This window comes from Glycine max, chromosome 5, assembly GCF_000004515.6.
Source record: "Glycine max cultivar Williams 82 chromosome 5, Glycine_max_v4.0, whole genome shotgun sequence".
Lineage (NCBI taxonomy): Eukaryota > Viridiplantae > Streptophyta > Magnoliopsida > Fabales > Fabaceae > Glycine > Glycine max.
The window spans coordinates 32,472,596-32,485,310 of NC_038241.2; the positions used below are offsets into that span (position 1 = coordinate 32,472,596).

General features: G+C 30.3%; 1 protein-coding gene across 2 annotated transcripts; it reads left to right on the forward strand.

The window, feature by feature from the left end:
- Positions 1 to 216: 216 nt before the first annotated feature.
- LOC100796746 (aspartate carbamoyltransferase 2, chloroplastic) lies at positions 217 to 5,062 on the forward strand. 2 transcript variants are annotated; one of them, XM_006579984.4, is made up of 6 exons: positions 217 to 367; positions 1,157 to 1,711; positions 1,789 to 1,928; positions 3,805 to 3,978; positions 4,322 to 4,558; positions 4,643 to 5,062. In XM_006579984.4, the coding sequence occupies exons 2-6, from the start codon at positions 1,174 to 1,176 to the stop codon at positions 4,748 to 4,750; spliced, it is 1,197 nt and encodes a 398-aa protein (XP_006580047.1). In that variant the 5' UTR covers positions 217 to 367; positions 1,157 to 1,173; the 3' UTR covers positions 4,751 to 5,062. The 2 variants fall into 2 exon arrangements, with proteins under 2 accessions (XP_006580047.1, XP_040871392.1); XM_041015458.1 differs by lacking the exon at positions 217 to 367 and adding an exon at positions 428 to 553.
- Positions 5,063 to 12,715: the final 7,653 nt, after the last annotated feature.

A 12,715-nucleotide genomic window follows, 5' to 3' on the forward strand; every position in this document is an offset into this window, starting at 1 on the left:
ATAATTTATAACTCATTAATATTTATTTATTTGGTTGATGTGATGTGTGAGTGCTAAAGAAGGCAACTGGGCAATAAACAGAGATGGAAAGGAAGGACTGATATGAAAATATTTTTAGATAGAGCACATATCAATTTGTAATTTTGAAAACAATGAAGTAATCTAAACCATTCATTAAATAAATACTATATTGAATGGCTCAGATTTCTTTTGTGTATTGATACTCCAGTTTTTCACTTGTGTCAGTTATTCGCTGCCTAAAAAAGAAGCTACAAAAGCTCCTTTGATCTTCATCCTATGAGAAGATGTTTATCTCTTCACCAGCTCTAATTGTTCTAAGCTAACTGCACTGCCACTGAAAACACAGGTATATAGTGCATCTATGTGCAATTTTTTTGTCCTTCACACTTGTTTTTTCTGCTCTCTCTCTCTCTTTTCTTTTTCTCCATGCTTTGTAAATTTTGAATTTTTTAATGTGGGTGTTTTGCTAAAGGCTCGTTTCTGTGTGTTTCATGGATCTATCCTTTGTGTTCAGTGATGATGGTTCTTCCATGTAAAATTCTTATACTCTTCCTTTCTTGTGCACAACTCGGAATGCTTGATCACGTGCTGGTTGTTCAAAAGTGCATTGGATTCTCGTTGGTTATTCCCATATTAGTTATTTTATTTGTATTTGAATTCCGGTTTAGTTGTTAAGAGATCCTGTTTTTGACACTAACAATGATACTTTTCAAAATTGGTTTTGTTTTCAATTTTCTTTTGTTTGGGAGAATTTTGTAATCAAGTAATCAACCATATGGGGTACCTCAAATAATCGTAAGAAATATTTAAATTTTGTCAGTACTGATTTTTTTGTAATTAGTTTTTTTCTTTTTGGACACAATGATTGATAGTTTTCAAAATTAGTTCATGGTTTTGAGGAGAATTTTACAAGCTGGCACGTGGGGTGCCTGAAATAGTCTACTACTCCCTTCCACTCTAGAACTATAGATAATGAGATATCGATTAATGATTTCTTAATCAATGTGCAGCACCCTTAAAAGACAATAATAGATTTGGAATGGAGTATGAATAATTTTGTTATGGCTGGCACTTGTGTGGGTTGGTAATGGTATAGTTTATGTCGTGGGCTGATAACTGGTTTTTGCTTATCTAGGTTTGGTTTTATCAGCAATGGCAGCTTCTTCTTCTCTTTTCTCCTCTTCAATGCATAGGGAGATGCTTGCTCCAAAGACATCAAAGTGCCCCCAAAATTTTGTATGCTGTCATAGCAAAATTTCCTATATGGAACCTAATTATTTAAAACAAGTATGCTGTCCTAATTCGAGATTTTTAAGTATGAATATGTCATCAAAATGGGAACAAATGGATCGAAGAGATGCATTCCATTGTCGTGCTTTGAAAACTGAACGTGCACCTACCTTTTCAGTGGGGCAGAAATTTCAACTAAATGATATTATTGAAGCTCAACAGTTTGATCGAGATATTCTCAGTGCCATTTTTGAAGTTGCACAGGATATGGAGAATGTTGAAAAGGATTCGCCTGATAACCAGCTTTTAAAGGGTTATCTAATGGCTACCCTATTTTATGAGCCCTCTACTAGAACTAGACTTTCATTTGAGTCTGCCATGAGAAGACTGGGTGGAGAGGTTTTAACTACTGAAAATGCGAGAGAATTTTCATCTGCAGCTAAAGGAGAGACACTTGAAGGTGAATTCCCTTTAATTCCTTTTCCAGTTTGCTGTAGATTTTTTCCTAAAAGGTTTCTCATTATAGTTTGCTTGCAGATACAATCAGAACAATTGAGGGTTACTCTGATATAATTGTGATGCGGCATTTTGAAAGTGGTGCTGCCAGAAGAGCTGCAGCTACATCTGACATTCCAATAATCAATGCAGGGGATGGTCCTGGACAACATCCGACTCAGGTATGCCTAAAATAGTCATGATGGATTCTGTTGCAACCAAAGTTTGGGGGGGGGATAATCAATTTATTTTGTTCTTGGCAACTTCATGAGAGAGTTTCTTGGGAAAAACAGTTATTTCCAGAGAGAATGTCAAATAGATTGGATAGGATAGATTATTCTGCTAGATGATACTGATTTGGGTTATCCATCTAATTTCTAGTCCGTTCTACTTTCACTTCTATTAACAATGCCTTTTGTTCTTCTGTTTTAAATAAATGTTGCTGAAAAGTTATTGGAGGTGTGTGATCAGTTCTTTCATAATGATTTGCCTTCAAAAATTAGTACGAGACTCCGAGTCTAGGTTGTACAAGTGAACCACAATCTATGAAGCATCGACACCGACACGGACACCGGACACAACACGGACACAGACACGTGGACACTTGTAATGTCCAAAATATAGAACGTAGTACGGGTGTCGTGTCGGTGTCGGACACTGACACGGACGCGTGTCGGACACCGGACACGGCAAGGAACTGGGGTGTCCGTGTTTCATACCGCAATTAGTCTTTGTGTTTGCATTCACTTTTTTAAAAATGCAAAACGAAATTTTATTGAATCGGAGTAGCAATCAGCACAAGATGTGTCCTGCACCTAACTACCAAAAGTACAAAAACCAGAACCTATAATTAATCCTCCAAAAAATACTGCTGGATAGACACCCCTTGACACACCTCCTAATCCATAGTCTGGTTACAAAACAAAATTCCCAAAGTATAAGAATGCTTATTCACATTTCCTACACCTGCAAAGTTGCAAACTAAACCACAAGTGGACTTTGATGGACCCTGCTAACCAAGCTAATTCAACACATGAAAATGTCCCCAAATTGATACGCTCTAGCCTGCTATCTGCCACAGAAAGTGCTGTCAGGATAACACTGCCAATAATATATGACTGACCATGTAGATACTAATAAGCCTTTGCACATCAGCACACTCCAGCTTCTTTGATGACAGCCACTATTACCTATCAGTACTAGCACAGTCTTTGCATGTTGTTTAACTATATACTGAAAATGGTATTGCTGTTGCTCCATATAGTCCCAAACATAAGACTTGTGATGCATACTATGATGTTTTTCTGACACAACCATATTATCCCAAGAAACCCCACCCTCCAAGCATCAGTACATCCTATAAAAATCCACTCCATATACACCAGAACACACTCCCAGTCTGCATATGAAACAATTGTCAAGAAATAGAACATGCACAATCCTTCTCTCTTGAGTTAGTTTTTTAGGCCGAGTTAAGCCCAGTCCATGTCTAATACACAGAACATATTTTTGTTTCTGCCATGCTTGGCATTTTGATCCCATCCCCTTTCATAAACTATTCAAATACAAAGGGACAGCAAAGAATGCTTCCTCCAGTCACATTTAATCATCTCCCTATGATTGTTTGAGCTTGGTCAAATGTTTGTGTTAATCATTATAAAATCCGAGATAAAGGGAATGTTCTCATTAACATAATTATGGGTGCTATTAGTCAACTTAGTCAACTGAGCTGCCTATAAAAAAACATAGTTAATTGGGGTGGTATGTAATGTTGACAGAAAACTGAGGTTGAGTGTCATAGTATGAGGTGAGTGTCATGTGCCCTACTTTTAATAATACAGAGGACTGAATTGCTAGCCTGGTCAATCTTATGTTTAGAGTTTATAGACTTTAGAACTATTGTGAACTTATAGACTTTTTGTCTAAGTGTTTTTAAGTACCTTTTGTTTATGTTTGTACAGATTCAGGTATTGTATTATTTTGTGAGAGTCTATAATTTATCAGCTACTGTAATATGTTGAGTTCAAAGCTTTACTACTTTTTTCAAACTCTACTCAGGCACTTTTAGATGTCTATACAATTCAAAGAGAGATTGGAAAGATTGATGGCATAAAAGTTGGGCTTGTGGGAGACCTTGCTAATGGCAGGACTGTTCGTTCATTGGCATACTTGCTTGCTAAATTCAAGGATGTGAAAATTTATTTTGTCTCTCCTGATGTGGTAAAAATGAAGGTAAATTGTTGAACATTCTGATTTTCACTCATCATGACAAGATAATGAGTTTGGGAATTAGGACTGTGCTTGGTATGACAAGAAAATTGGTAGGTAGAAAATACATAGAGATAAAATGGCAATGTATTTGAATATCATATAAGTCTAACTACATTTCCATATTCCATCTCTCCACTTTCCACCTTCCTATTTTCATTCCAAGAAGCCGTTGAAATAGGAAGAGGTGAAAAATCACAATGTATTTGGACATATAAGTCTAGATATATTGCTATTTCTAACCTTAGAATTTGTATTGCTACAAGGCACAACCTTCAATTCTCATTACTGATTTATACATTCATAGGATGATATAAAAGACTATTTGACATCAAAGGGAGTGGAGTGGGAAGAATCTTCTGATTTAGTAGAAGTGGCCTCAGAGTGTGATGTTGTTTATCAAACTCGTATTCAAAAGGAAAGATTTGGCGAAAGAATCGACCTTTATGAAAAGGCTAGAGGCAAGTACGTTGTGAATCAGGGTATTCTCAATGTGATGCAGAGACATGCTGTGGTTATGCACCCTCTTCCAAGACTTGATGAAGTAAGCATGCTATATCAAATGTTGTAAGCATAAGCAATGAGTTTATACAATTTATTTACATCATTGTTTCTTGATTTCATGCAGATCACTGTGGATGTTGATGCTGATCCAAGGGCTGCTTACTTTAGGCAGGCCAAATATGGTCTATATATTCGGATGGCTCTATTGAAACTCTTGCTTGTTGGGTGGTAGACCTGCATTCATCTTCAAAACGTTTGGAAGATGCTGAACGTCAAAACTTCCTTTGCTTTTGATTGTCTTATCATGCTGAACATCAAAACTTCTTTTATGCTTTTGCTTGTCCTATCCTTTCTTTTAAATTTTCTCTTTTTGTTTTTTATTGCACTTTCTAATCTTATAAAGTTATAGTAGTTAGAATGAGAAAAAAAGGGGAGCAAGACATTAGCAAAAATATTTATATTGCATGTTCTAGACAGCTTACTACCAATTTTACATTTTGATATCCACTGTAAAAGATTGTCTTCAACTTACTTATTACTTCAACTCTGCCTTGAGTAGATGAAAATAGTTATTCTTTTTTTTGACAAAAAAGAGAGAATTATTGTTCATTATTATGGTTTAAGATTTACTTAGAAACGAAAGTATGACACTAGTTGGTGACAGTGAGAGGATTAAAAAAAATGAATTGAATTATCTATTAATACAAAATAGATGTAATGAATATTTAACTGTACGTTTATTTTTATACTAAGAGTTTAACTTGATATTGGAGTGAAATATCTTGAGTCGCTTTAGTTGCACTTTAGCTCTTTTTTTTACTTCTCTCGTTTAGTTTTAAACCTTCTATATGGCTATATGCATTCAAAAGTACAATACAAGAAAATAAAAAACAAATAGATGCGCAGCTCCCTGAGACAGAGCCCTTGTCTCAAGGGCAAGAATGAACCCAACAGTTAATAGTCGAGTGAATTGCTTACGGTGGCTGTCGACATTTGACAATTCTGCCATCCAAAATTGACAAAGGAACAAGAAATTAAAAAAAGAAGAAGAAGAAGATATATATATATATATATATAGTATCAACCATCATCAATAAGTGATTGGTCAGTTCGAACTGTATGATGCCTAAAAGCTTGAAAAAGAAACAATCTGAGATGAATTTTGAAATGGACAAGAAGGTCGAGTTTGCAAGCAGCTTGCTCGATGTGACATTATATTTGTCTGTCAAGAACTGCCTATCACATATATGTTTATAAATCAACTACACTATGCCACATTTTTTTTTTTTTGTTATACTTGATGTTATGATCAAATTTCATCAGCTTAGTTAACTCATTGCTTATGCTCACAATATTTCATCATGAAACAATATGTAAATAAATTATATAAACTCATTGTTTATATGTTGTGCTTGAGTATAATATTTTAGCATCAACAAATGCTTATGGGGTTGATGAGCAATGGATAAAATATAATGCTGCCCAATGCCCCAAAAGATATTGGCTTCATTTCTTCATAAATATACATGAGTACATGTTTGGCTAAGTGTGTTGAAGATGTTAAAATTTTGTGTAGTTTAGTAGTTATGAACTTATGATGTTTGTGATGTTTATTTTTTTTTTCCTCATTATGTTGTTTGGAAATCACAAAGGTAGGTGTCACAGAGAGGACAAATAATGGAGTAGCATAACAGAATTTTAGAAGTGAATCGGTGGCTTATGCAAGGGAGGGCAGAGTGTATGTATCAACTCTGGTTATTATATCTTACTGTCGTCTTTCTTATGTTCAACTATGTTTCTGTTTATTAAGAAGTACGTTACCATTTATAAAGGAGAACTCTTATATCCTAACTTCTTTGGATTTACAAAATATCAATTATCAAGTCCAATTTTTGTAAATTCTTCTACCTTTCAAATTATTTTATTGGATAAATAATAATTTTATTCTATATATGTGTAAATTGATAACAATTCAGTTCTTAAGACAACAAATTTTTTTATTTAATTCCTAAATATATATAAAAAAGTGATAATTTAGTGTTAATTTAATTATTATCGTTAGTTTTATTATTGATTTACACATTTAAAAATCAAAATAATCATTTATCCTTATTTTCTTCTAACCAAACATCAACACCATTTTCTTATGAACTCGTGGAAATCAATTGCTTATTTATACATGTTTGTCAAAAACAATAAATTTGAATTTATAAAAAAATCTAAAAATACTTTTCATTTTATAAGTTTTCTTTTAAAATATAGTCTTAAAATTTAATAATGTTATGCTGTTAAGTTTTTGGTTATTTTATTTAGTAAATCAGCCTAGCACTTTTAAAATTTAATAATGTTATGCAGTTAAGTTTTTTGTTTCTTTAATAATTTTTAAATATGCTTTTATAATACTTCCATATTCAGCACTAGATAAGATAATCACAAGAACTTCCAATAATGGGAATCAATCATTTATGGTATAGTAGAAAAGATTAGTGGTCATTTGTGAACTAATCACATGAACTTTATCATTTGATTTATAACAAATGGGCCATTTTCAATCTACCTAACGTTTCTGAGACTCTATCTTTCTCTATTTTTTCCATTTTGGCTATTTGATATTGTTGAACAATGAATTATTAACTCGCATGTTTTTATAGATTCAGGTATAATGTAGTAAAAAAATGATTCGGGTAAAACAAGAATCTTTCCAACTACGACAATTTTATTCTGGCCGTACTTGTATCAGAACTACAAAGAACTCTGATGCTAACTCAAAATGGATTGCACAGAAACTTGAGAGCTTAATTATGACTGATCCTAACATTAGCTATTCCTCAATGTGGCAAGTTCTACTTGAAAAGTATGGTATCGAATCAACCAGCAACATGAAACTATATGAAGCTTTAATATATGTTTGTAAAATTTATACTTTTTTTATTTGTAAAAATCGAACTTAGATCCCTTGACATTTGTAAAATTTATACACTATTAATGTTATTTGTTATTTCGTTTGATTTTATAGTGAAGCCTCTATATCCTTTTTAACGAGATTTTCTCTCCTACTCTCTTTAGCTAAAGTGTCAACCACCCAATACATTTAAAAGCTCATATTTAAATAGAGGGAAAAAAAGACAAGAAAAAAATCACATAAGCAATTCGACCAAAACGTAGGATTCCTTTAACGTTCAGATTTAAACTAATAACTTTATGTGTTTTACATGTTCATTATTTATTATCATCGTCTAATAATAATGGATAAAAATATTTATGAATTACTATGAATTAAAAAAATATCAAGGAGTTAAAAAAAATGAAAACTAAACTTTTTACACATAATTTTGAAATTCAATTCAAACTAAATTATGTGTATAAATATATACCTTTCATTTATAAAAATACCATATCAAATACATTCAGCAAGATATGAATATAAAAAGACATCCAATATTTTGTAAAAATGTGAGGAAAAGAAAAAAACACAAATTTATACTTGTTCACTCAATAATTAAAATTACATCTAATCCTTGGATTCAGAAGGATTTTTACCCACAAAAATAATTACAAACAAGTATTTAACACCTCTTTAGGCAAAAACAATCATGATCTTATCCCAATATCACTTTACACCCAAGTATTCTTTCACACTAGGTTTTTCTAGGCTTTTCAAACAAAATACAAGTTTATTTACTAAGATTTACTCACTTAGTAAGGATATGAAGGTTTAAGCATAATATAGAACTTTGCTAATTAAGTAAATGATATGAAAGCAAAAGATTGTGTAAAAGAATCATCTAGAGATACTTTAAGAATAATGCAAGAATGTTCAAAATGTTAACCAACAATTCCTAAATCTTTAGATCTCCTTTATATAGGCTCTTGAGAAAATTTTAGTCGTGAGATAGAACTTCAAATCAAATTTTTGTTTTAATGCTTCATTTAATGCATAAGATCGTTTTTACATTATTCAAGTGTGTATATATTGTTCAGAGTGAAGAGAGAAAAAATAATTGTATAAATTTGTACCAAAAATGTGTTTCTTTTCTCTCATGCAAATTTGTTCATTTGATCTTTCTTTCTATTGTTTTCTTTTTTTTGTACTTTTCCTTGATAAGTTGACTAGCTTTGGTTTAAAAGTGTATTTGTATAATAAAAAAATATCATTTTTCATTAAGATATTTAAACATTAAAGCATTTTAAAAAGGATTTTAACTTATGTTTTATAGAAGGAAAAAGATCAATCCTTATACAATTCATGTAAAACCATAAAGTAATGAACACATAGAAACAATAACTTAGATTTTATGATCGTGTTGGATGACTTTATAAAAAACATGAGTTGGATGTTACTAAGTAAAACATTGAGTGCATTAGTTTTCTAAAAACTTTTGAATGCTTTCATTGATAAACGTGTTAAATTTCACTTTCATAAAAACATTTTTGGCACGTTGAAGATATGAAATTATTCATTTTCACTTTTGAATGTTTAAACTTGTTTGCATACTTGACAAATAAATATCTCAAAGCTCATGTATTGCATGAGCTAAAATATTAATTTAAAAAAGTCAATTTTTTTTCTTTTATTTAACTCTTTGATATTTTCCAATTTAGAATTTGCCACAACTCATGAATATTTTATCTACTATTATTATTATTATTTGATGATGATATAATTTATTAAAATCTAAAAACATATAAAATATCATTTTAAATATAGTTTTCAAAGGATTTTTTTGTCATTCACATTGAAAAATCTTTCAAAATCAACAAAAAAAATTGAGTGGGACTCATTTTTCACACAATGTTACCATGTGTTATGTCCCTTTTTTTTATCCAAATTAACATTAGTTGGATTTCATAATTTTCATGTAGGTGAATCTAATAAGACATGTTTCATGTTTAGAATCAATAAAAAAAAGGTTTAAAATTGTGCCCCAAAATTAAAAACAATGTTTTGAACATGAGAAACATGCTATACAAGATATTATTTAAGGGACCAAAGTGCAACTATAATAAGTATAAGGGACCATGTGGATAATTTAGTATTATTTTTAACTATTGACAACTTCTTTTAAAAAATTGTTCAAATTCAATTTGGAGATAAAGTTAAATGATGGTAGTTTGAATGAGATAGACTCTTTAGATAATCAAAATGATTTTTTTTTCTAAATAAAGATAGAAAAATTATAACCTGAGATTGTCAAGAGATAATTATTTTGCTTATTTGTTAGGATAGTATATGAAACACACCTTTAAAATAGTGAAGAGAGAGACTATTGAAAATTAATATAGTAAATTACACATCATCTTATTATGTTTTTCTCTTATTACACCTAATATCTTTTCATTTTGTATTCTTACAAAAAAATCCTATTTTTCTATGTATAACATTGGACACCCTTCCCTTTTACTTATACCCTTTGCATTTTTTTTTTGTGAATTGTGCCTTATACACCCTTTGCTATTTTTTTTATTTGGTTTTAATCTTTGTTGTTTAGTAACAACGTTAATTAATGACATAATTGCAAATTGACTTGTCACGTCATTAGAAAATCTAACAGAATAATCACGTGTAATTTTTTTCGTTAACTATGATTTTATTCACTTATCAATTTATTTGGCATCATCAGTTATTTTGAACTCGTGAGAAATTAAAGATCCCTCCCCTTTGCTATTCCAAAGTACCTTTGGAAAATGAGGTGGGGGAAATAATTTTTTTAATGACAAAACTAACCTCAAAATCCTAACTTATATATAAAGTTTCCTACCTCATATGTGATAAAGAAGCCAACTCTTATTTTCCCCTTTTGCCCTTACAAAATTGTGAGCAACAATCCCTTTCTTCTTTAATTTTTCTCATCTTTTACTCCTTTAAACCCTACAGAGATCAAGGATAAAGTGATTCATCCACCGAAGTCTTCATCTCTTTTGTCCTCTCTTTTTACTACTTTAAAGCCCACAGAGATCAAAGATTAAGTGTTTCATTCACCGAAGTCTTCTTGTCCCGTGTCATCTTTTGGTTCTAAGCATTTTGGTGAGTTTTATTTATAGTTTTTTCTTCTTTTTGTCCAACAATTTTTTTTCCTAACTCACCTCTTTGATTTTGCTTCATGGGAACTCCTTTGGTTGGCACAATTTTCCGATTGGGTGGAAGCTAGCCCAAAAGCTTGAACTTTTCAACATTTCCCAACTTTTCCAAGCTTCCAACTTTGAGATCTTTAAAAGTAAGAGAGCTTACCCCTATCATTCACTTTTTTATATGCTAAAATCCTTTTAAAATGCTAGACCTATTGGTTTTTATGGCTTATTTTGGTTTCTTCACAAGTTTGACCGTTGTTCTTGGTTCAAAAATGGTGGTATTTTGAGTTTATGGTGGAAACCCTTCTTAAAACCTTGAGACTTTGTGTTTTTTATTTTTATTTCTAAGCATGAAAATGCATGTTTTTTTTTATCTTGAGTATTAAGTGGGTTTGTGGAAGTTGAAGAATATGTTTGGTTGACACCCTTTTTGAATTTGGCATAAGCTAACCTCAAAGATTAAAATTTTCACTCTCTCTAGGCTTCCAACTTTGAGATCTGTGTATGAACTTACTTTTATCTTTTATTTTTCATCCATTAAAACTCTCTTAAAATGTCAGATCTACTTTTTCATGATAGTTTCTTAACAAGTTTGATTTCTGTCCTTGAGTTGAAAATGGTGGTAGTTTGAATTTATGATGAAAATCATCCTTAAATGTTTAAAACTTCATGTTTTACTTTTATTCCTGAGCATAAAAAAATATATTTTGATCTTGAATACTAAGCAATTATGTGAATGTTTAAAAATATGTTTTGTTAGCACTGTTTTCAGAATTAGTAAAAATTAGTCTAAAAGCTTTAATTTTTCACACTTACCAACTTCTTCAAGCTTCCAAGTTTGTGATCTTCAAGGATAAGAGAGCTTAGTCACATCTTTTACTTTTACATTCCCTGAAATCATCTTAAAAAATGTCGGATCTACTATTTTATGACTTATTTTGGTTTCTTGACCCATTTGGTCTTTGTTTTTAGTTTGAAAATGATGGTGATTTAAGTTTATGATGAAAATCCTCTTTAAAAATTTGAGACTTTTATTCCAAAGCATGAAAATATATGTCCTTGCTCTTGAATATTAAATGGTTATGTGAATGATTTAAAAAATGTTTTTTTTTGTAATATTAGAGTTTAGAAGTATTCATTGAAAATATATATGTGTTGGATGCTGTTGATTTTTTTAATATTGTTTGAGACTATGTATGACCAAAATTTTTTATTGTGGTTATGGTTGAACACAAAAGCTTAAAATGTATATATTTTTTCTCTTTTTCCCTAATTTTTGTTTGCATTGATAATAAAAATCAAATGAAAAATATTTAAGTATCAATTAATTAATTATTCTTTATTTAATAATATTCTTAATTATTTACGATGAAGATCAATAAAATTAATTTATTAATTATTATTTATTTAATAATACTCTTAATTATTTAGGAAGAAGATCAATATAATTAATAAGGGTTTGAATTTAATATTTATACTACTTTCAATTTTTTTTCTTTCATCAATAATTTCATAAAACTGTTCAGCTGTTGTCATGTGTCGGCTATACAACGTTTCATTAATAATATAATACTACTATTTATTTATTATTTTTTCTCTATTTTCTTTTTGCATTTATAATAAAAAATTCATTAAAAAATCAAATGTTATTTTCATTACTTGGTTTGATCTAATAATACTCAAATTTTTTCAGTAAGGAAAATAATATAATATGGCACGAATTCAGATTTTTTTACTACTTTTAACTTTTTGCTTTCAATATTATTCATTTTTCAACATATATTTTTGAGAATTATTAATTAAATCTTTTGGAAGGATCTAAAACATATTCCTAATATATTTTTGTGAATTCTATATACCGTTCCACAAGGGTTTTTGTTTCGTTTGGTCTTACCATAAATAGCCCACTAAATAAAAATAGAAAAGACAAAATTTAATGATTTTCTTATCCTTTTTACAAAATTTCCTAAATCTCTTTTGCATTGATATAAAAATTAAATGAAAAAATTAATTAAGCATTGATTTCATTACTTATATACTATTGATTTAATAACATTTTAAATTAAATCATTTAAGAAGGAAATCAACATAATAAGGCACGCGAATTTAATAGTTTTAGTACATTAAA